This window comes from Grammomys surdaster, unplaced genomic scaffold (genome assembly GCF_004785775.1).
Source record: "Grammomys surdaster isolate TR1022 unplaced genomic scaffold, NIH_TR_1.0 126278, whole genome shotgun sequence".
Classification (NCBI taxonomy): Eukaryota; Metazoa; Chordata; class Mammalia; order Rodentia; family Muridae; genus Grammomys; species Grammomys surdaster.
Genome location: NW_021621078.1, coordinates 6,734,727 through 6,759,709, shown reverse-complemented (window position 1 = coordinate 6,759,709; position 24,983 = coordinate 6,734,727). Strand labels below are relative to the sequence as shown.

The 24,983-nt window shown below is 43.5% G+C and overlaps 1 protein-coding gene across 1 annotated transcript in view; it reads right to left on the bottom strand.

Moving 5' to 3' along the window:
* Vps53 (VPS53 subunit of GARP complex) overlaps positions 1–24,983 on the bottom strand; it is a 134,363-nt gene that overhangs the window by 83,385 nt on the left and 25,995 nt on the right. Inside the window, exons 5-7 of the mRNA XM_028759203.1 lie at positions 10,119–10,205; positions 8,165–8,280; positions 6,408–6,527 (exon numbers count right to left, since the gene is read on the bottom strand). Coding sequence (XP_028615036.1) covers positions 6,408–6,527; positions 8,165–8,280; positions 10,119–10,205 — 323 coding nt within the window. The remainder of the gene's footprint in view (positions 1–6,407; positions 6,528–8,164; positions 8,281–10,118; positions 10,206–24,983) is intronic.

Sequence of the window (24,983 nt, the reverse complement as noted above, 5' to 3'; positions counted from 1 at the left end):
CTTTAAAAAAAAAAAAAAAAAAAAAAAGGAAGGGGCAGGGCAAAGAGGCCAGGGAGATGCTGAGAGGGAAAAGGTACCTTCTACCAAACCTGAGGATTTGAGTTTGACCCAGGAATTCACATGGTAGGAGAGAAATGACTCCCAAAGTTGTCCTCTAGGCTCCATTTGCACGCCATGACACACAAACACCACCACCACCCAAATAAAATAGATGCAATTTTAAAACTAGGCAAAGGATCTAAATATGTGTTTTTTCAAGGCAGACATAAAATCAACAGGGTATACGAAAAAAATGTTCATTACTTCATCTTCAAAAATGTATACTCAAATCAAAACCCCAAAAAGGAGGCCAGGTTTGGTTGCAAACACCTTTGATCCCAGCACTCAGAAAGCAGAGGCAGGTGGATTTCTATGACTTTGAGGCTAGCCTGGTCTACGTAGCAAGTTCAAGGACAGCCAGGACTACTTAGAGAGACACTGTCTCAGAAAACCAAACCTGACCAATCAGCCAACTAGAAATTTAGAAACCCACAGGAACTGGTTAAAAAGCCCAGTGGTAGGAGCACTCGATGCTCCGTCATGAGGACTGAGCTCAGATCCCAGCACCCATGCCAGGTGTTCACAAAGACATTGAATTCCAGCTCCAAGGGAGTCAACATATACTCACAAACGCATGTACACATACACATGTATATACACTCACACAGCCACACAATGCATAAATAAAAATAAATAAACCTGATCCAGCTATACCACTCTTGGACATATACCCAAAAGACATCCTACCATACCACAAGGGCACATGCTCCACCATGTTTATAGCAGCCTTATTTGTAATAGCCAGAAGCTAGAAATAACCCAGATGTCCCAAAATCTGAAGAATGGATACAGAAAATATGGCTCATTTATCAATGGAATACTATTCAGCTATCAAAAATGAGGATATCATGAATTTTTTAGGCAAATGGATAGAACTAGAAAATATCATCCTGAGTGAGGTAACTCAGACCCAAAAGGACATGCATAGTATATACTCACTGATAAGTGGATATCAGCCAAAAAAGTACAGAATACCTAGGATACAACCCACAGACCATAAGAAGTATAACAAGCAGGAATACCTAAGTGAGGATGCTTCAATCCCACTCAGAAGGAGAAAGGAAATAATCACAGGAGGCAGAGGGAAGGAGGGACCTGAGTGGGAGAGGGGAGGTGAGGGGAAGTGAGAGGAAGGGGAAAGGGGAAACAAGATCAGATACGGGGGGGAAGGGACAGGAAAGAAGCCCAGAGGGCCAAGAAAATGAATGGAAATACGCAGCCTCAAGGAGTGGGAGGTGGGGGGGGGGCCCTCTAGAAAGCACCAGAGACCTGGAGGTGAGACACTCAGTACTCATTGGGGGTGACTGTAGCCAAAATGCCCAACACTGGGGAGAGTGAACTCAGAGTCCACCTCCAGTAGATGGACAGAGCTTCAAGTGGAGGGACAGGATTACTAACTCACAGTCAAAATTTTTGACCCAGAATTGTTCCTGTCTAAAAGAACTGCAGGGACAAATAGGGAGAAGAGACTGAGGGAAAGGAGGTCCAATGACCAGCCCAATTTGGGATCCATCTCATGAGGGGACACCCAAAGCCTGACACTACCGTGCTATGATGTGATTACAGATGGGAACCTGGCATGGCTGTCCTCAGAGAGGCCCTACCAGCAGCTGACTGAGAGAGAAGCAGATACTTACACCCAACCGTTGGACTGAAGTCAGGGACCCCTATGGTTGAGTTAGGGGAAGGATGGAAGAAGTTGAAAGAGATATCTACCTTATAGGAAGACCAGCAGTCTCCACTAACTCAGACCCCAGGGAGCTTCCAGAGATGGAGCCACCAACCAGGAGCACACATAGGCTGGTCTGAGGCCCCAGCACATATGTAGCAGAGGTCTGCCTGGTCTGGACACAGTGGGAGAAGATGCACTTAATCTTCGAGAGACTTGAGGCCTCAGGGAAGGGGGAGGCTGGCTGGGTAGGGGAAGCACCCTCTTGGAGACAAAGAGGAGCTAAGGAACTGTGGGAGGGGGCAATGACTACAATGTAAATAAATAAAATAATGTTTAAAAATTCAGAAATAAAAAACAAACAACAACCCTCAATGAGATATTATTTCCCTCTTTTTTTGAGACAGTCTCATATAACGATTCCTGATCCTCCTGTCTCTGTCTCCAAACCTGAGATAACAAGTCATCAGGATGGCTAATATCAAAAGTAAAGAAAGAGGTGAGTGTTAGTGCGGGTGTGGGGATGAGAACACCCAGACACCATGGTAGAGGTGTTGACTGGTGCAGCTATGATGGAAAATAGCATGGAGGTTCTTGAAAACCCCAAATCAACCTACACAGGGTATATACCCAAAGGAGAGGATATCCACACTCTATACAGATCGCTGCCCTGCTCTGCTCACAGAAATATACAACAACCAATATACGGACACACATGTTGTCTTTTGATGGACAGACATGGATTAAAGAACCATGGTGCATATATCCAGTGGGATTTTTATCCAGCTTTTAAAAAGAAGATGCTGACATCTGAAGCAATGTGGATAAACTCAGAGGACTGAGAGTAAATAAGCTGGACACAGAAAGGCAAATATGGTCTGATCTCTCTTAGGTGTAGACTCTTAAAAACTACAGTCAAATACAGCTGCTCTGCTGTCTGTGGACCCACACTGACAGATTAAACTAACGAGGTCTCAGAAAGCTGGGGATGGGGTATCTGGCTGGGGCTGTAGCTCTGTGGAAGAGCATGTGCTTAGCGTTCACGGGGCCTAGGATTCAGGAGGCGCACAGTACATTAATGCTAGGCAGATGACGGAAGGAATAAAAGAATGGGAACAGCAGATCACTGAGTCACCAAGACTAGGTCAGGCTGTACCACCTTCCTGCTCCTCCCTACCCACTGAGAGCAGGTCTGCTTCCTCCACTCATGGGTCCTTCTTTCCTAAGCTCATGACGTCCTACTCATGGACATTCTTGGCTGTTTCAGATTCCCATTGTGATATGGCAACCAGCCACCACTAAGTGTAAAAGGGTTAGGAAGGACGAGGGGAAGGGTGGCGATTTCCCTAGCACGTTGCCAAGCCTATTCCTACATTCCTTAACAGTTCCTGAATATCTCCACTGTAAGACGGTACACCTAGCACATACAGAAACCTCCCTTCCTGCCTCAGATTCTAAGAAATTATGAAAAGACTTAAATAAAAACCAAAAACCAGGCAAAAGGGGAACTGATAGACTAGATGGTCTGTGGGTTTCCTGGTAGAACAAGACTAAAGAACAAAATCATAGCTTAAACGTGCTTCTCACAAACGAAAAGACATGGAAGCTGGAGAGATGCTTCCATGTTAAAAGCAACTGTTGCTCTTGCAGAAGACCTGGGTTCAGTTCCCAGAACCCACGTGGTGGCTCACAACCTCCTCTCACTTCTGACAAACATAGGCACTAAATGCATACATGGGCATACCTACAAATGCAGGTCACTCATGATGCACACAATCTAAAAATCAGATAAAATATAAGGAAAGACAGGAAATGGCAGATACCAGGAGCAGGGGGAGCTCTAAAGGGAACCTCTAGATGTGTCTGGCTCCAGTCACAGTAGTGTGGATACAGAAGCTGTGCTGTGTGGATGCAGAAGCTGTGCTGCATTCTTACCCTAAATGCTCAGCCTTACACTAACTTGGCCCCTTGAGTCTGTGAGCCTCAGCAGTGGCCTGAGAGTTATCAATATCTAAGAAGATCAGGTGCCTGGCAAATCATCTGCCAGCTCCTGAGGTCTGGCCCCAGGAACCTTAGAAAAGGTACCCTTAAGCAGAATATCCCTCCTCTCCTCAATAGCAGATGGTAGTGATTTCTGATCACAGTAATACAGATAATAATAATAATAATAAAGTTTAAAAATCCCACCAAAAAATATGAACCTTCAGCTACAATTCACCAAACATCTGAAGAGTGCTACTACCAAGAGTCAACAAACTGAAGACCTTACACCACAGGACAGACAAACACATGGGCAACCCAGAACCTTCAGAGATACTAACAGTTTTGAATCTCTGAGAGATTTCAGAGGAGATTATGCCCCTGAGGAAAGAATCATCTAGATATTCTGGAAATTAAAACCTGCTGTTTAAGTAAAAAATTTTTAACAGCTGGGCCAAAGAACAGAGTGGGTACCAGTGAAGAACAAGGTAGAACTAGAAGACAGAGCCCACAACTCAGAAAGCAGCCCCAAAGAACAAGTGGCAGGTTACAAGTTACAGTGTTCATTTATAGGAGTTCCAAAACAAGAGAACAAGGGAAATGAACCCCAAATACCACTCCAAGGAAGAAATAAAACAGCTTATTAGAACTTACGAAATCTGAGTCAGGCATGGTGGCACACACTTTTAATCCCAGCACTCAGGAAGCAGAGGCAGGCAGATTTCTGAGTTCAAATACTGCCTGGTCTCCACAGCAAGCTCCAGACAACCAGGACTGCACAGTGAGACCAAGTCTCAAACTAAACCAAACAACGAAACAACCAACCAACCAACCAACCAAACAACAAAATACTGCACAGAGGAAATATAAATGGTCAATCATCAGTTACTGAGAAAACTAAAATTAAAGGAAGCAGATAGAGACTTCCATTTACCAGACTAAAATAAAAATCAACAATATCAAATTTGTGGAGGGCATGGAGGAATGGGTACTGAAGCACTTCAAGATGGTATTGTGAATCTATAAAGCTTTTGGGGGAGTAAATGAGTTGTGGCTTTAAATGCACTTTTAAATTTAAAGGCTTTAGATCTACTTGCACACATGTGAGAAGAGGTATGTCTTAAGAGTCAGGATAAGGCTCCAGGGACACAAAGACAGAAAGCTAGCCTGGGACTGGCTATTCTATGGCAGCCCGCACACGGAATGAGGTGGTTCTATAAACTCATTGTAAGTACAGAGGAGACAATCTAGAGGGAGGACAGCTAACAGCAGTTACTCCTTCCAGGAAGTGCAATAGGATTTGAAATGTAGCCAAGAGAACTGAGATGTACCTGTTTATTTTTTGTCTTTTTCTCTGTTAGTGTTTTTAAAGAAGGTCTCATCATAGATTCTCAGCTGGCCTCAAACTTAAAGCAGTTCTCTACCTCAGCCTCCTGATTGCTGGGACTACAGATGTAAGCCACCCACATCCAGTTTAGACTTTTTAAATAAAAGAAATTGTGTATTTATGCTATTTGTATAATTAAATAAAGAAAACAAAGAACAGAAATGTATACCAGACAGGCCTTCCTAAGAGGCAGAAGGAAAAAGTGCAGTTGGGGGCCACGATCCCTTTGCTTGGAGGAAGGTTAAGGATTTTTAAATTTTCTTTCTGTTGTTTTCTCTAATAGAAAAAAGCCAAAAAGGGCACTGAACTCACTGTCCCCCGCCCCTTTTCAGAATCCTCTTCTTCCTCCTAAGAACCTTCTTGCTGCATCTGAACCTAGGATCAAAACTTAAGGGTGGGGGCTGGAGAGATGGCTCAGCGGTTAAGAGCACTGACTGCTCTTCCAGAGGTCCTGAGTTCAATTCCCAGCAACCACATGGTGGCTCACAACCATCTGTAAGGGGATCTGATGCCCTCTTCTGGTGTGTCTGAGGACAGCTACAGTGTACTCATACAGGGAAACCTCAAGGATGGTAGAAGAAAGAATAAGGTCAAAGAGAAACTCCCCTCTGTGATATTTGACATTCTGGTGACACCATGTATGTCTAAAGCCTGCCACAGCATCCATCCACCCCACATGCTGCCTTCACTAATGTGCCACTGACATTCATCAGAGGAAACGGGGAAGACATGGTTTTTTTCCTCTTGACTGTCAGTGGCTTTGTGACGTCATGTGACTTCAAAGGCTAAGTTCTCTTGCTGCACTCATCCTTAGAGCTCAACAGTCCTACTATGAGAAAGCCTAAGAAACCACGAGGACAATAAGAATCTCAGTTCATAGGCTAGCTGAGCTTTCTTACAGCTGACAGTGAATATCATTTACCAGCCATGGTAGCCAATGTCTCCTCTGGTTCCACCTTCAGCTGCCTTAACTGATGGTTTCTGGAGCAGAGAAGAATTATTACCCAAGCCTAGCCAAGTCTCATAAGCAAAATAACTGGTTTAGACCAACAGTTCTATAGAGAATGGAGAGTTGCACACACACACACACACACACACACACACACACATATGAGTGTACTAGTTGACTCGAGTAAGCGGCAAAGACAAGGTAAAGGGCATCAAAGGGTGAGGCTACATAGCATCTGAAGCTGCGTCCTAGAATAAGGTGGGAAAAAGCATGCGGCACCATCTTTTCTTATGGAAAAACCATTGTCTGAGAGGATATCTTACCTTTCAGAAAGCTGTCGGATCTGTGGGATTCCCATGTACTTGTGAAAGTGTTCCAGAACATTCATTACACCCTGAAGGAGATTAGCAACTTCTCCATACTGTCTGCGCCTGGTCATGGCTCTGCGAGGACAGAAGTTGAGAAGTAGTCACTGAAGACACAAGATAGAGACATGGGGTGACCTACGATAGCTAGATTTAGTATGAGTACTGGGGAAGGAAAAAGATTAGGATTTAGCTCCAACTCTAAGGTAACATCATTCAGTAACGGGAGGGTCAAGTAAACATTTAACTAATAGTAAGAGGGTAGAGTATGGTCTAAATAACATTGTAAACTATATGCCACGGGGCACAAAAGAGTGTGAGAGAGAGAGAGAGAGTGTGTGTGTGTGTGTGTGTGTGTGTGTGTGTGTGTGTGTGAGCCAGATACTCAGTGGGTGGGAGAAGAGGACTCTGGGAAGACTATGGGTTTGGTCTGGGTATTGTGTGAGGAGTAGGATTTTGAGGGAACACTGTATAAAATTATCACTGAGGATTATGGTGCACAGAAGAACCAAACCATTTTTCTGGAGTACAAAAAAGGATGATTGTTTATGATTTCAAGTTAACTATAATACGTAGTTTTAATATAATGATAAACAATGGCATCTGAGATGTTGGCTTGCCCTACTCCTAAGGCTAATGAAGCTTAAATAAACGATCCTGATAAAATCAAGTTATACATGGTAATGAAGTGCAAACTATTAGGTCTACATTGGCTTTCCCATTAAATGTGTAATTCCCTTATAAAACATTTCAAGGAGAGGCTCAAGTTCAAACCACGGTGCTCCACTGCCATCTTGACCTGCTAATACAAACTGCCCCATGGGAAGGAGGAAGAGAGATGGTTCTTGCAGCCCCATTGGCTGGCTGCCCTGGATGATCACTCCTGCAATGGACCAGGGCTCCTCTGCCACTCACTATATGCCCAGCAGCAGCTAGGAATGATATAATCTCTCCTCCTTCCTTCTGGGCCTCCTTCATTCCTGCCAGAGCTTTATATCTGTGAAGATGGCTGGTCTGTACACATGTGAAATTTCACTGTGACTAGGGCAGGGGGAATCAGCCTGAGACCCATCACAGAAGGGAGCTAGAGTCCTGAGGGAGGATTTGAAACACTGTTTCATGGTAAATGGCCAGGGGCTTCTTTTAATACTATTTCTAAATGTGTTACAAAACGAACTACAATCTTGAAAACATTGGTTTAAGAAAAAAGTGGGTTGAACTATATGTATGTCAAAGATTTGTTTAGAAATGGTCTCTTTGGTGAAATTCAGCCCAATAGAAGTAAGGATACTTGCCAAGGCAGAGGCCCTGGGGAGTGACTGGGGCTGAGTCAGTCTGTCTGACTTTCTGGTCTAGATCTACCACACGAGAAGACCCATTTCTCAGAGTCATTCTCATGGGCTTTCTGTGGCTTCCTCAGGTCACCTGTCCATCATTCTTTTTTTTCCACTAAGACAGATGTCTGCTGTCTTCTGCAGTTCTTAGGGATGGAAGCCAGGGCTTTGGGCATGTTGAGCAGGCATTCTGCCTGCCACGGGCTACATCCTCAGCTCTTTTAAGTTGTGTATACTAAAAGTGACTGAACACTTGTGGTCAGTGTTCCAAAAGTAGAGATGGTGAGGCTGGCTCAGCTGGCACATGACTAACTCTCTGAAGCCACTGTCCCCATGTGGAGTGTTTCCCATGGGCCTGTTGAGAGAGTTCACACTGCTTACTCCAGGGAGTCCACTCCGCCTGCCAGCATGTGCAGGTGGTTCAGTGTTGTAATTGAGGTGGTCAGGTGGCGCTTGGCGTGATCCAGCTGCTTAATATCTCGGGTGATCTCTTTTACCTAAACATTGAAAAGAAAAGAAAACAAGAAAAGAGTGAGAAAGCTTTAAAACCTCCTTCAAGTCACTCTACAAGAAAATTAGACATAAAAATCACTTAAAACAACCTCAGGTTAGCCCCTAGGAAAAAAATACAAATACTTTCACAATACAAAACTAAACTGACATGCAATAATTAGTCTCTTTCACGTTTTGTTTGCTTATTTCTCGTTTTTAAATATGCATTTGGGCTGGGTACGCTCATCCATGACTTTCATCCTAGTATTAAAGGTAGATGAGGTAGATGCAGCAGATCTCTGGAGTTCAAGGCCAGCCTGGTCTTCAATAGTGAGTTTCGCCAGCCAGTGTTATGCAGAGACCCTATCTGTTGTTGTTGTTGTTGTTGTTGTTTGTTTGTTTGTTTGTTTGTTTTCAAGACAGGGTTTCTCTGTGTGTAGCCTTGGCTGTCCTGGAACTAACTCTGTAGACCAGGCTGGCCTCAAACTCACAGAGTTCCACCACCTGCCTCTATCCCTCAAGTGATTATATTAAAGGCATGCACCACTACCATCTGGTGAGAGAGACTATCCTTAAAAGGACAAGGAAAAAAAAAGGAAAAAAAAGAAAAGATTCATTTTTATTATTTTATGTGTATGTGTGTATGCTGGTGCCCAAAGAGGCCAGAAGAGGGCACTGGATGCCCTGGTGCTGGAGTTAAGTTGGTTGTAAGCAGCCTCATGTGACTGCTGTCCAAACTAGATACCTTGCAAAAGCAGCAAGTACTCTTACTGTTGAGTCATTTCTCCAGTTTCTTTTTATTTATTTAAGGATCGTCTCTGCACAGCCTTCCCAGGGCTGAGTCGCACTCACATGCCACACCTGGCTATCATCTAAGAGGCTTTAACAAACCATTTGTTTGTTCTATGTGTATGGATGTTTTGTCTGCATGTATGTCTGTGTACCACTGTGTGCCTAGAAGGAGACATCAGAGTCCCTGGAACTAGAGTTACAGAGAGTTGTGAAGAGGGAACACAATCTCAAACAGCAGTTTAGAAACACAACATTACTGTTGAGCACAAAAGCTGAGTAAAACTACTGAGTGTTTACAAGGCAAAGGCAAGTGGATCTCTGTGAGTTCAAGGCCAGCTCTATTTACACCGAATTCCAGGTCAGGGAAACATAGTAAAACCCTAAGAGTCAAAACAAACAAAATTAAGTACAACAAAGTCCAGCAAATGTCATCTTTACCAGAGTCATACTGTTTGGTGGCATATGTTGTACTCCTCAAAAAAATGCAGATCCCTAGGTACTCTGCTCAGAGCCCTTGAGAAGCAGATATTATTTCATATTAAGGAAACTGTCATTAAGATGCATCTCATGACTTAGAATCTCAGCCCAGAAACCCAGTGCAGCCTGGTGGCACCTGAGAACAGCTGTAGTGAAGGCTGGCTTCTCAGTCAGCAGGGTACCTTGTGAGCACATCACCTACAAAGAGTAGGAACTAAAGAAGACTATGTGCATGCATCCTGGGCATGGTACCCCAACCCCAGAGCTGGGACCAGCATTGGTGTGCCATGTACCAGACTACAACTCTAATATCTTAACTGTGAAACATATGCTACAGACATGCTGGAGAATGGCATCCAAAATGTCTAGGAAACTATTTTCTAGGAAAACAAATTGTTTCCTATTTGACAGTGGCTGCAAATGTAGGGCAGCAAGGCTAGTGAGTCACCGCGTCTAGCAGCTCCTCCTCTGAGGCAGTCGAGTGCACTCACAGACAGGGACACATGACGACAACTGGAAGGCAGGGGGAAGAAGAGCCTGGTAATTACTGTGACTGGATGAAACCTAAACTCACCATTTGTTCTGACTTTTCTGCTTTGTCTTTGATATCCTTGATTTTGCCAAAGAGTTGCTGAATGGCTTTCTGGGCCTCTTCCAGTGCCTATAATAAAAGAAGTAGGTGAAAACCAAGAAGCAAGGCGAGGAAGCACTAGTCACTATAATCAGTTTAGTCTCCTGAAAACTTTGATCAGAAACTCTCTTAATTTGCTGTTCTTACACCTACAGTCTCACTGCACCAGAATAGGAGATAAAGCCTCACGTATGGGCACAAGCAAAGTCTAAAGACTCTTAGTAATCTGCATTATAACATGTAAATTAATTTTCTGAGACAGGGTCCATTACGTAACCATGGCTGGACTAGAGCTCTCTGTAGACCAGGCTGACCTCAAATTTGCAGCAATTCTTCTATCTCTGTTTTTCTCACTGCTGGGATTATAGGCACATGCTACCATGCTTGGCAGAATTTTTTTATTTAAAACTAAACCATTTTCTCTGTTTTGGTGATTATTATATATGTTACTGATAAGAAACAGGCTACACATCTGTCTTTCCGGTGTGCACATGAACCTTCACACCTGTAAAGGCAGTGGTGGTCCCAAGTTAGAAGTGAGGTAAGCTCTGGATACTTGCTATCAGTCTCCTCATCTACATAATGGCGCTAAAAGACTGCCATTGGTTTGTAGCAAATCTTCGACATGTATGGTGTGCTACTTAGAAACCAATGAGATGAAGTCAGAAGGATACATTTGAAGCTAGTAGTGAGCCAAATGTTTCCAAGGAAATTAAACCCCACAAAGGTGAACGGACACATTAAAGCTGTTATAACCTCCCCACCATCTCCTGTGATGGGGAGGTAGAAGAGCACCACAGCTACACAACACATGGAGGGCTTGTGGACTCTGTGGCTTGTGAAAACCCACAGCAACACAGCTGCTTAGTCACGCCAGTGAGAATCTCATTCACTCTTTCAGTCACTCAAGTATGTTCTGATCAGATGCCTTGTAGGAGAGGAGAGGGAAAGTGAGGGTAGGCAGGAGAGAACCAAGCCTTCAAGTATTCCAACACTCAGCTGTCTAAAGAAAAGAAGGGGGCAAAATTTCAAGAGAGAAACCAGCATCAGCAGAGAAAACCAAGGATGACTATGTATGTCACCAAAACCAAACAAGTGTTTAAAGGTGAAGAAGAGTAATCACTCTTTACACTTGATCAAGACAGAGAACTGCCACAGACAACAGGGAAGATGCTAGAAACTGTGACAAAAGCAGACTATGGGAGACAGAGGCAGGGGAGCGGACCATGATGACATGGTGTGGAGCAGTGATACAAAGCTGGGCTGGCAAACAATGGGCCAGATTTGTCTTCTGTAGGTAAAGAAATGTGGTTTGGGAACACAGCCTGCCTTGCTCATCTTCATCAGACAATGCCAGCAAGGGATGACCATAACATAACTTGGCCTACAAAGACAAAATACTTACTATCTGGCCGTTAATAGGAAAAGCTGATTGAGCTAGACATGGTGGCTAATGCCTATAATCTCAGCACTTGGGTGCCTGAGGCAGGAGGATTACTAAGAGTTGAAGATGAGCCTGAGCTACTTAGGGAGACCTTTTAAGAAAGAGAGGGGGGTGGGAGGGGAAGGAAGGAAGGAAGGAAGGAAGGAAGGAAGGAAGGAAGGAAAGAAGGAAAGAAGGAAAGAAGGAAAGAAGGAAAGAAGGAAAGAAGGAAAGAAGGAAAGAAGGAAAAAGTAGTTTATTGGACTCCAGCAAACTATTCTTCTATAAGCTTTTTTGCTATGACTGAGGAGGTGTAGAAAAGCAGCAGCAGATGAATGGCAGAATTCTTGAAGGGAGAAGTGCTTGCACACTCTGCTATGTAAACAGTTCGGAAGGGAAAATCTGGTTGTGGGATCCTGGGATAACTGTAGAAGAGGAAGGTGTGTGTGTGTTTGTGTGTGTGTGTGTGTGTGTGTGTATACATTATATATATATAATATATATTATATATACATTTATAATATACATTATATATAATATACACTATGTATATTATATATACATTATATATGTGTGTGTGTATATATACATATATTTATAATATATATATATTGCTTTTTCAGTGCTAAAAATAGAACCCAGGGCCTTTATAAAGTTCTTGATTTAACTAGCTGTGTAACAGCTGTACATACTAAAGGATATGAATACATAAGGCAACTGTCTGTTCCAGATTAGCTATGATAATCCCACTCCCACTATGTGATGACTACATCAGTGTAAAAGTAATAAAGTTATTCTTGTTATTACTATTTTAGATTGGCCTATAATGCTTTGCTTTGTTGAAGCACCATTTCACAGAGCCCAGGCATTCTTCAAACTCACTATGCAGCCTAGGAGGACCTTGAACATTGACCCCTCCTGCCTCTAGTGCCAGGATTACAGACATGTAATTACTACCATGTAGTATTAAGATGGTCTAGGGATCAAACCCAGGGCTTTACTCCTGGTTGCCAGGCTAGCATTCTACTAACTAAGTCAGTAACTTAAGATACAGTCTCATTCTGCAGTAGAGGTTGGCCTCAAACCACGATTCTGTCTCAGCTGCCCAATGCAGGGGTCATAGTATATCTCAGTATAATTATGAATAGCTCCCTCTTGTTCTCAAAGTGGCTGTGGTGGGTCTGCAGAGACAGCTGAGCAGTTAAGCTCTGGATGCTCTTGCAGAGGACCTAGGTTCAATTCCCAGCACAAATAGGGCAACTCACGACTCACTGTAACTCCAGTTCCAAGTGGCTTGATGCCCTCTTCTGGCCTCCACACACGATGCACATATATACATGCAGGCAAAACATCCATACATGTAAAATAAAATTAGAAAGAACATGGCCCTGGTGATAAGTTATATAGCCCTTTACCAAGGGCATCTAGCCAAAGTTGCATAGCACAACTGAAATTAAATAAATCTTCGCCAGATGGTTAGAAATGTCTTCTGATGTATTCTGCATCAGGCTTAGTGTTCCACCAATCCCCCAACTTCAAGCACAACCTCAAGCTATAAGCAGTGGTTCAAAGTGAACCACAGCATTACACTTTAGATCAGTAACATCCACTGGGGTAACTGAGTTGAATACCAAGGTGCTGCTACAGAAGAGTGCTGGGCACATTCTAAACTCAGTGGAGGCTTCTAAGTGCTTTTGAGTCATGATGTCAAAAAGACTATAGAGGCCTTGTAGGCAACAGACCATTAGAAAAGACTTCCCTTCTTGACCATGGCTTGTATGTGATGTCTAAGGCATGTTATATTATAGTGACATGCAAAAGGACAGGGTATATACTAAGCACCACAGCTCAGAGAAAGTGCTGCTGCCCTGCGTCCTCTGCAGACTGCCTCCCCTCAGAGTACTGCTTTCCACTGCCAGAAAACAAGACCCACACAGTCTTACAGTTCACAGGCTTCAAGAAAGATAAGTGGCATGCCAAATATTTTTTCAGTCTTTGCTTGTTATAATAATGTACTGAAGTGGGTGAAATTTAATGTAACTCATTTCCCAGAGTCAAAATGTTTCCTCTGAAGCATTTGTTCTACAGAGTAAGTCCCTTCTCAACATGCACACATCCTAGTATTTGCTATCTGGCCTATGATAGTCAACTGTACCACAGAACAGTTCATACCCAGGAAAAGTGTGAGGCCTATAGAAGGAGAGGATTCTTCTTAGAACAAAAACAAAACACTAACATACACATCCTACATGAATAATCAGAAAATGCGCTGGGAGATTCTAGCTCCATCCCTGGACACTATTTAAATACAGCACTTGCCTATTTCAAACTGGATCCAGATTAAAAACAGAATGAATCACCCAAAATGTCTGCTTTCCATCACCCTGTGTTTCTCCTCTGCCAGGTGCCTATGAGTGGACCATTGCTGTGCGGTGGTGGCCTGAACCTGGGGTGTCACTGGACAGCAGTTTCTACTGTAACCCTCTTTGAGAACTCAACATCTGTACTTGGAAACAAAGTGACCCACCAAGCTTGCCTCTAAGACTAACCAAACCCATTAGAGCATCCTCATCCTTCTGTTCACCACACACAGTATGTGCATCTTTCAAGTATCCTGCCTCCTAGGCACACTCATCAGAATCCCGGCCACACCAGGTCAGAGGCACAGGGAGAAGCAACGGGAACCTGGCACAGATGCCTCCCTCTAGTTTCTTCCTTCCCTTCCTGTTTCTTTTTCCGCAGACCAGCCATTGCACATGTGTAGACAGAAGGGCTGGCTCCCCCAGTAATGCTCTTGATCATGAAGCAGCCCTGTGGATGAATCTAAGATGGTTGTAACTGGGCAGTTAGCTTTATCAGAGAATTATATCGATGCTTTCTGGTGAGCCTATAGGCAGTCTTCAAAAACTGAAGTCCCATTTGCCACCAGTTGTTTTTGTTGTCATTGTTGTTGTTCATTTTAAAAGATCTTGTACGACTTTTTTTTTTTTTAAACTTACGGTGGTAGATAACCTTTAAGGTTCCTGGAAAGAAAATCAGATACCTTGGCACTTTGCCATCATTGCTACTGCATCTTGACATCTAAATGCTGGTTCCCTTTTCTTTTCTATTGCATGGGAAAGAAACATGCTGTACTGGATAAAAGCAAGCACTCTGGAGTCAAAGCCTGGAGTTGGAGGCTTGACCTTAACCATGTGATCTCTGTCAAGCCACTTGGCCTCCAGGAGATACAGCTTCATGATTTCTAGAACAGAAATAACAGCACCCTTTTCCAAAGACTTTTGTAAGGAAGAATCCTGGGATTGGGTGACGAGATCTTTGGAATTGTTGACCCAGTACACCCCAACCCCTGCAGGTCCCCTCTCACAGTATTCTTACAGAGACCCCTATCAAAGGAGCGGTCCATGATGGAATTAGGAAGGAGAGCTGGAAGACGTGAAGCTAAGCTAGACAGCAGTGAGGTTTTCCAGTAAGGAAAGGAGGCTGGCCTCCTGGAAGAGACAAAGCCAACACAGAGAGACCAACACACAGGCACTACTCCAGGTCTAAGCCTTGGCTGTTTGACAAGGACTGTGGAGACACTGTCCATGTGCATTGTTCAACTTCCTTCACAGCAAGCTACACACAATTCTTCCCAGCCATTCTTCCCCCATGTTTTGTTTGTTTAAACTGGGACTTTATCTTTGTAATCTGTAGTCCTGATTGGGTATGAGTGCTATGCTCATAGAAAGGGCTCACTAAAAGGCAACCAGGACATTGCTCCCTGATTGCTCTTTTAGAATGCAAAGGTCATCAATAATCTTTATGGAAGAGCTTTGCCAACACGGTGATAAAGACTGGCACCTGCTGACATCCTGGAAGGACGATGAGGAGAACAGTATCTTCCAAGCATGCTGACAGTCAAGCTTGCTTCAGAAAAAAAGGTGACTATGTTTCTCTTTAAAAAAGACTGTGCCTGTCTGAGTACAGTGATCAGCTCAGCACTTGGAAGGTTGGGGTAGGAGGAACTCAAGCGTGACTCTAGCCTGGGCTTCACAGCAAAGCCCTACTCCAAAAGCCAAACGACAATAACAAAACAACAAACAACAATGAAAACCATTCTACCATAAATAAGATTTTAAAAAAAGAAAGGGAAGAAAATAAGAAAGGTGTGTTTACTAAAAGGACTGTGCGAGATCTGAAAGAAAAAGCTTAGTGAGGGCAGGCCTTTTAAAAGTTTTCAAGGGAAGTCTGCAAGATAGGTAAATATGCAGCCGGGCGGTGGTGGTGCACGCCTTTAACTCCAGCACTTGGGAGGTAGAGGTAGGAGGACCTCTGAGCTGGAGCCAGCCTGGTCTTATAGAGTGAGTTCTGGGGCAGCTGGGGCTACACAGGAAAAACATGTCTTAAAAAAAAAAAGCAGCCGGGTGGTGGTGGCGCACGCCTTTAGTCCCAGCACTTGGGAGGCAGAGGCAGGTGGATCTCTGAGTTTGAGAGTTCGAGGCTAGCCTGGTCTACAGAGTGAGTTCCAGGACAGCCAGGGCTATACAGAGAAACCCTGTCTCGAAAAAACAAAAAACAAAACAAAACAAAAAAGCAAGAAAGGAAAGGAAAGGAGGAAAGAAGGAAGGGAGGGAGGGAGGGAGGGAGGGAGGGAGGGAGGGAGGGAAGAAGGAGGGAGGAAAGTGGGGTTTAGTGCACTCACATGAGGAGCTGGACTTGGATCCCACACCCACGTACAAAGCTGCGTGTAGTGCTACACATGTGTAATCCTAGCACAGGGAAGGAAAGAGAGGAGATCTCCAGCGCCTGCTAGCCAGTCTAGCTAAATCTCTAAGCTCCAGGTTTAATAAGCGACCCTGCCTCAAAAAATAAATCAGGAGACAACAAGATGGCACAGAAGGTAAAAGTACTTGCTGCCAAGTTTGATAACTTGAGTTTGATTCCCAGAACCTACCAGGTGGGAGAGGAGAACTGACCCCCACAACTTATCTTCTGATCTCCCTGAACTAAAGTGAAGAGCAGCTGAGGAAGATACCCAATGTCAACTTCTAGTTTACACATGTACATGCACCCACATGTGTACATACACCTACACACATACACTCACACACAGCGGGGGGGGGGGGGGAGACAGAGAGAGAGACAGAGAGAGAGACAGAGAGAGAGAGAGGGAGAGACAGAGACAGAGAGATATAAATAACTGAAAGAGAAGAATGAAACATGGAGGTTTAAATAAAAGAATCACTCCATAGCATTAGTAAGAGAACCTTCTAGAAAGCAGAAACTAGCGAGGGATACATCTGAGTTCTAAACAGAGGCTCTAATGACATTCACTAATGGTAGAAATATCCAAGTAAGTAGCTTCTATTTATAGAAAGTCCTTTCTGAAACTGTGGGCCACCCTATTCCATTCAACCATTCAGTGCTGTTGCTATGGAAACGAGGCATCCTTAGCTGGAGCAGAGGTGCTCCAAGAAGCCTCAGCAATAGTACAGTGCAGCTTCTTTTCCAGGAAGATGTCCAACAGTTGCAGAGGCTAAAGAACTCTCCCTGTTGCCCCCAGACCATGACATTGTATTTCCCTGCATATAATAACACAACACACTAGACTAGCAGCACTGGTCAGGGGGCACACGGTCACTCATGAGATAAGAATCACTGGAGTTCACACTGATTCCTCTGTAGTCCATTGAGAAATCCAGACTATAAAGGGGTTTTATTTACAATACAGTTTTCTTTCCAAGTCTGTGAACCAAAAGAATGTGCTGAGCAAAGGGAGCAATTCTCACCTTATTTGCTAAAATGCTCTGTTCCACATAAGTTACTTTTATTTACGATTTCTGCAAACCACATCCACTGAAAAATGTGAACCAATGAGCTTGTTTTTTATTGTTTTTGGGACATGAGCCAGAAGTTAAAATCCTAAGACAAGGTGGGGCACACTCAGCAGTGCCCAACAAGACTAAACATTTACATTTCAAGTTCTGTTTCTATCAGCTATCGCTCACAGCTCAAAACACACTAGCCTTGAACCCACAGGCACACCAGAGCATTCTGCAAAGCTTCCGTGGATGGAAATGCAGCCGTTGTGGGAGAGAGTATTCAGAGTAGCCAACACAAATGGCAAAAGAAAAGGAATATTTAAGAAAAAAGCTTCAGCTGCTTTTGCTGAATAAAAGGTACAGAAATTCAATATTTTAGGAAACAAGCACACTGAGAGAACAGCTTGCCCAAGTGTAACAAAGGATGGCTTCCCACAAACAGCCAGACTTCCAGCACCAAGTCAAAAGTTCCTTACTTCATCCTAATGCCCTGCATCTGGACATCCTGTCAAGGGATTTGCTGTGTCTGAGAGACTTCATCTGCGTGTGTCCTCTTCCTGCTTCATCTACTCACTTTGGGAGCTCAGTGATCCCCATTATTTTCGTATCACCAGTGGGGTGTACTGTGAACAAAGGGCTCTTTGCATCCTGGGGTTTCATTTGCAGTCTTGTCTCCACTGTGCTGGCAGAGCTATCAGTCACTGCTACTGTTGGGATGCCCAAGTACATCAGTTAGTTTCTTGGGCTCTGTAGCAAGAAAGAGTGGCTCCCAAATCCGTTTGTAAGTATTTGTTATTAATTCAAAAGGCAATTGGGGACCAGGGCTATTGCCCAAAGGTAGAGCACATCCCTGGCTTGTTTGAGGTGTGTGTACAATTCTCATTACCATAAAGAATGAGGCACTAGAGAGACTGCTCCTCTGCTTTTGCAGAGGACTCACGTTTGGTTCCTAGCAACCACATGGCCGCTCATGACCATCCGTAACCCCGATTCCAAGGGATTCCACAACCTTTTCTGATATCCAAGGGCACCAGATACAAATGTGGTGCATATACATATTCAGGCAAAGAACTCATACACAAGGTGGAAAGAGAGAACTGAATCCTGAAAGTTGCCCTCTGACCTCCACACACCTGCACTCATACACAGATCATGCATACATACAATAATAGTCACTAATATTAATAAGTTTTGAATGTGACATGGGAACAAGGAGTAGTGATTAGTCTGAGTTAGAACAAAGCCCTCTCAATTTACCTCTTCTCCTGCTTTATTTGTATTTATTCACTCATTTAGGTGTGTGTGAGCACATGTAGTTAGTATATGTGGTGTATGCACACATGAGTGTACATCAGAGGAGGCTATTAGGCCATCTTCTCTATCACTCTCTGCTACAGCCATCCTCTACCCACTACAGCAAGCACTAGGGTTACAAGTATGCACATGATCACACAGAGCTTCTCATATCAGTGCTGGGGATTTGAACTCAGGTCCTCACTTCTACAGAGCAAGTACTCTTACCCACTGAGGTACCTCTACTGCTTTATTCTCTTCTCTTGCTTTATTAAAAAACAAAACAAAACAAACAAAAACAATATTGGGATCATCAAATCTTGCTGGTAGGCACAGTACAGAAGAGATGTCTCCCTTTAACCAGAAGCATTCAACTACGGTGGCCAATACTCACAGTCTAGGCATCAGATGTGCCCTTCCCCCGGCCTTGAGCAAACCTGAAAGACCTTGTTTACCACAACAGACCAAATAATAGGACCTAGGTGGAGTTACCCACATTGGCCTCACATACAGCCTGTTACAGGAACTTAGAAGAATAAACTGCCTGCTGAGCTTGCCTTGAGACATCTCCAGCTCTGACAAAGGATGGGTTCCTTTACCCCTCTCCAGCAGTGGCACAGGATGGGTTTCCCCACCCATCTCCGGCTGACACAAGAAGGATTTCAGTGGGGCTTTCCCTTTAAATTGAGAGCTGAACATTAAACTTCGAGCCTTGATCAGAATACTTTGTCTTGGCTTCATCTTTTCTCACCCTCTGTCCCTTTCTTCATTTCCAGCCCCCACTTTCAGGAGAACCTGGTTGGTCCGTGGCCGCAGGCGGCTACAATCAGACTCATTTTGGTCAATCAGACCAAAAGGAACTCAGAGTCTTTCCAAGAGTCCAAATACAACAGGGAAACAGAAATCAGAATCCTGACCTAGCAGCTCATGGAGGCAGGAGAATCAGGATTCAAGGTCATCCTCAGCTGCATAGAAAATTTGAGGCCAGCCTGGGCTACATGAAACCCTGCCTCAAAAATAAATAAAAGTATAAAAGAAATTAGAATCCTAGCATGTGATCCAACGCTACTGAGTTTCTTGTTGTTTAAAAGCTTTAATAAAGACAACTGCAAAACACCACACCAAAACAGACTAGAAAAGCATTGTCTATGGTTTTACAAAATTAAATTTCCCCTGGAGGAGACCAGAGAGTCCAAGTCAGAGCAAAGGAGATTTTACAGCTTTATTACAGACCCTTGAAATTGGGCATTATTAATGAAAACGCTGATGAACAAACCGCTGAGCCCATATTGCTCTAAATACTGTATTTCTGTGGCTAACAGAGGGAAGAAAAACCAAGGCCATGTTTGTATGTGAAGACAGGGTTTCAGATTCCCACCCGAATGACTTCTTGTGTCAAAGACCCGAGACCCAGGAAAGCTCTGCCTGTTGGTAGGTAGAATTACTGCTATTTTTTCCTAAGGCAAAGCCCTAATCTGAAAGTGGAATTTTCCTTACAAAGTCTCTGGGTGCTAGCAGTCAAAGCAAGAGTGACAGCTACAGTGGTGATGACTGACACCCTCCTCTTCAGGTGCAGACTCCAGTTTCAGCTTGTAACTGAGTGCTTTCATCGTGGAAATGGAGAGGTGGCAACCATTATGCTGGGCCAATTTATGTGGGCATGGCTCAGAAGAAGAATAAAACTTCCCTGTTCCCACTTGGCACACTGGCTTTCTAAAGCTATTTTCAGTAATTATGCTGCAGACAAGTGGAACTTGTGTTTCTATGGTCAGGAAGGAAACAGCCTGATCACTGGACTTCTTAACTAAACCAAAGACAAATGCAGGGTGGTTTTAGCTGGTACTGGGAGAGCGTCTCTGTTATTAAAAGCTTAAGCCTGTGTATGGCTTATCTGAAACATAGAGTTTCATATATTAAGTGAAGGCAAAATAGAGAGCAAGCTTATGTTAATGCACTTAACATAATGTGTTTAGCAAAAAAAGAAAAACACTAACATTTTGAATATAGAAAATGTCTCTAAAGAGATTAAATATTAAGATAAGTTATCCAGTAGTTCTACTCTCATGTATTTACTGAAATAAACTGAAAGAAGGGCCCTGAGCAGTTGGAAGGAAAACCAAAATATGGTGAGTCCATACAAGGTACCATTACTTAGCCATAAGGTGATGAAGTTCTGGTACATGGCATGAATATAGATGAACCTTGCAGATATAAGTAAAATATATCAGGAAAAAATGGATATTGTTGGATTCCATTTATATGGCATACTAGAAAAGGAAAATCCACAGGGAAAGATTATTGGAGGCTACAGGAGCTTTTGCTTAATGATTACAGAGTTTCTGCTAGGGATGAATAAAATTCAGAGGGTAGTAACACTGGCACAGAATGGTGACCATAATTAACACCACAGTACATAATGTTACATACAGCCTATGTATTTTTTCAATATTATCAATCTATTATATCAAAAGGTACTGAATAGTATAAAAAGATAGTTTAAACAGATAAATTACATTGTATGTGCATTCTATCTCAATAAAACTGTCTAAACTGAAAGGCTATGGGGCTGGCATGAAGGCTTAGAAGGTACACAAGTCTGACAACCTAAGTTAGATTTCTCAAACCCACGGAAAGGTGGAAGGAGAAAGTAAGCTCTACAAAGTTGTCTTCTGACTTCTATAGGAATGCCCTGTGCACAGACCGCATTCACAAACACATGCCACACATACGGACACACACTAGTGGATACAAAATGGTTTTTAAATGTAGTGATGTGGTATCCAACCTCATAAACCCCAGAGGAAGAGGGCCTCCCAGGAGCTCTAACCTGGGCAGTATCTCAGGTAAAAATGAATCAACCAAGATGTCTGCTGTTAGAAGTTCTAATCCAGATGCTGGCCTCCGAACTTATACTACTCAGACCTTTAATGGGCCATTGACAAAGACATCAAACAGCTAGAGATTGACATCACTAATCTGAAGAAATCCCTCATTTTGCTGTCTGGAGAGATCCCCCTAAAGTTGCAAAGGACGTTATTGGACTTGATTTACTCTTTTACAATAGAAAAGACTGTGTACAGCTCTTGACTGTGTACAGCCCTTATAGAAGAATTTTGCTTTTACATAGACAAGACAGGGATAGTTAAAGAGAGCATGAAAACGATCAGAGAAGGCCCTGAGAAAAGACAGAGAGAGAGAGAGAGAGAGAGAGAGAGAGAGAGAGAGAGAGAGAGAGAAGAGCTGGTACAAGAATTGGTTTTCAACCTATCCGTGGGGTTGTCAACCCTACTTCCTCCCATCTTGGGACCATTAATTGGGTTATTTTTGCTTATTTCTTTTGGTCCCTGGGCCTTAAATAGGCTGACTAACTTTGTATAACAACAGATAAATAATTTGGTAGCAAAACCTATTCAGATACATTATCATAAGTTAGCTATGGAGGACCACGAGACTCAAGATGAGGTTGTTACTTTATACAGGGTGTTCCCAAAACCCATCTCCACCCAACCTAAAAGAGGGGATTTCCGCCCCCAGACCAAGCAGAGAGGGGCCACCCAGAACCCCCTCTGACTGGCAATCTGAATTCTTGCTTAGGCTGCGAGGCTAAGCACTACAAGGGAATATAAATAAAAGTTAAAAATATCTCTCTGGGTTCCCTGAGGGACAAGCCTGACTGCATAGGGGTTGATGTCAAAAGTATCCCCTCTCCAGGAAAAAGATTATCGGGACGGGTATGGCCCTCATGCCTCACTGGACAATGACAGGGGGACCAGAGCCATTACAAAGTCTCCTTCAATTACTGGAGGTCAGGCCTCTATCCCCGCCTTCGAAAGATTAGAATCTCCACAGCCCTTCTATACTTAGAGAAGGGAGGAGATGTCAGGGGCATCCCTGATTACACACTGAAGGCCTAAAATCAGCCATAGGCCTAAAATCAGCAATAGGCCTGTCATACATGTATACTAACACCAAGTCTTGGGTCTCTGTGGAAAAACATTGAAACAGATGGCTATAAGCTATTGTAATCAGGCAGCTTTCATGGAAATTTACCAGCCTGAGGAGTCATAGACCTTGTAAATAGGTAGCCTTGGCGGATAGTACCAACTTAGATAAGGACAAGTGAATCATAGGCAGAGCCATAGTGACTTGTCCCCTGAACCTTCACCCAGCCGATACCCTGTTCTGAAAGATATCTGTACTCCCCCTGAACACTCATGCTCCAGTGTCATCCCCTTCCCCACGTCCTGCATTTTTGTGTTTATAACCCCTGTGTGAATAAGTAAAAATTACGATTTGACTTAAAAACGAACAAACAAACAAAAAATGTAGTGATGTGAATGAAGAAGCAAAAGTTATGCCCTTGTTTTATTTTTGGAACAGGGTTGTGCCATGAAGCCCACAGGCCTTGAACTCAAGATTTTACTTCTTCAGCTTCCCAAGTGCTGGGATCACAGGCGTGCGCCACCCTCCACCAAGCTTGCCTATATATGCCGTATTGACTAACCAATTTAGCAAAAAAATAAATAAATAAAGAGGATCATTAAACATATTTCTTAACACTCAGCTCTGTTCTCAGGTGAAATTATAAAACAAAAATGGCTTGGTTGTTAGGAGCACACTCTATTCCTGCAGAGGACCCAGGTTTGGTTCTCGGCACCCACTGTCTACAACTCTAGTTCTAGGGTATCCAGTGTTTTCTTCTGACCTCCGAGGGCTCCTGCACACATGGGAAAGACACATAAACTCAGCTACCCACATATATTCTAAGACCTAGAACCTTATCTGTGAGTCAGCACAAGCGCAGCCACCACTTTAGAAAATTTCAAAGATGTGGCCAATGTGGGATTCAGAAAAAAGCCTCCCCTTAAGATTATTATTCTCAGGCGACAGAGAGGTGGCTTAGTGGGTAAAAGCACTCATTGAACTGGCATAAGGGCTTGCGTTCAGACTCCAGCACCATGTAAAAACCTAGGCATGGTCACACATGTACCTGTAACCCTACACTGTGGGGGCAGGACAGGAGGATCACTAGGTTTGCCAGACAGCAACCTTGTCTCAAATAAGGGGAGAGTGATAGAGGACACTGGACAACCTCCTCTGGCCTCCATATGCTTGTGCAAAAGCACATACACAGATATATACACCACATTCACACATACATGTGCATATTCTTATTCTCTCTCTCTCTCTCCCTCCTCCCTCTGTCTCTCTTTCTCTCTCTTTTTCTCCCTCCCTCTTTCTTCCCTCCCACAGACACACACACACACAACTGTTTTTTCAAAGAAACTCAAATAAGAGAAGAAACAATAAGTAATATACAGGAGCCAAGTGTAGTACTGCATGCCTTTAATCCCAGCACTCAGGAGGCAGTGGCAGACAGGTCTCTGTGAGTTTGAGGCTAGCCTGGTCTACATAGTGAACCAGCCAGCCAACCTGTGTAGAGAGATCCTGTCTCCAAAAAAAAAAAAAGTAATACACATGAGTAAAAAGTAATGAATGAAAACAAGAAAAGGTAGAAATGGTAAGTAGTTCTTGAAAAGTCCATGTTGGCTAATCTAGCTTAATGTAGAGGACAAGACAGGAAGGGCAACTCTAAGCACAGAAAGAGAATGGAAATTGAGATAGCAGAAGGAGAAAGGAACTTAGACATCAGAGTCAAAGAATTTTGAATAAGTGACATGTATGAAAATTAGCTCACGAAGCAGGAAATGTGGGCTGAGAGTGTGGCTCAGTGCTCCAGAAGGACAAGCAAGCACCTGGAGTGGCTTTAAAGCAGGGCAGTAGGAATGGAAAAAAACAGAGCTGGTGGGAAAGACACAGGAACTCAACAGACATATGGACATATAGAACCTGGGACACAGATATTCCAAGGGTTGTCACCATCAGCAGCCACACCTGCAACATTACAGTCCCTTCTTAAACTTGAGTGAACCCAGCAGTGCGAGAGGTGTCTAAAATACATTCATTCTTATGCTCTCTACCCCGAGGTAGGCATTGTCTTCATGGCTCAGATGAGAACCTGGGGCAAAGGCCAAGTGTGGTGGCAGGCACCTTTAATCCCAGCACTCAGCAGGCTGAGGTAGGCAGATGTCTGAGTCAAGGCCAGCCTCGTCTATAGAGCAAGTTCTAGGACAGCCAGGACAACACAGAGAAACACTGTCTTAAGAGAGATAAAGGAGCAGCAGAGGGAATATGAATCTGGAGCTGAGAGAGGTATCATGTCCTATAGCCACAGATAACAGCAGAGGTGAATTTCACATTCAAGGCTCAACTCAAGCATTTTCAACT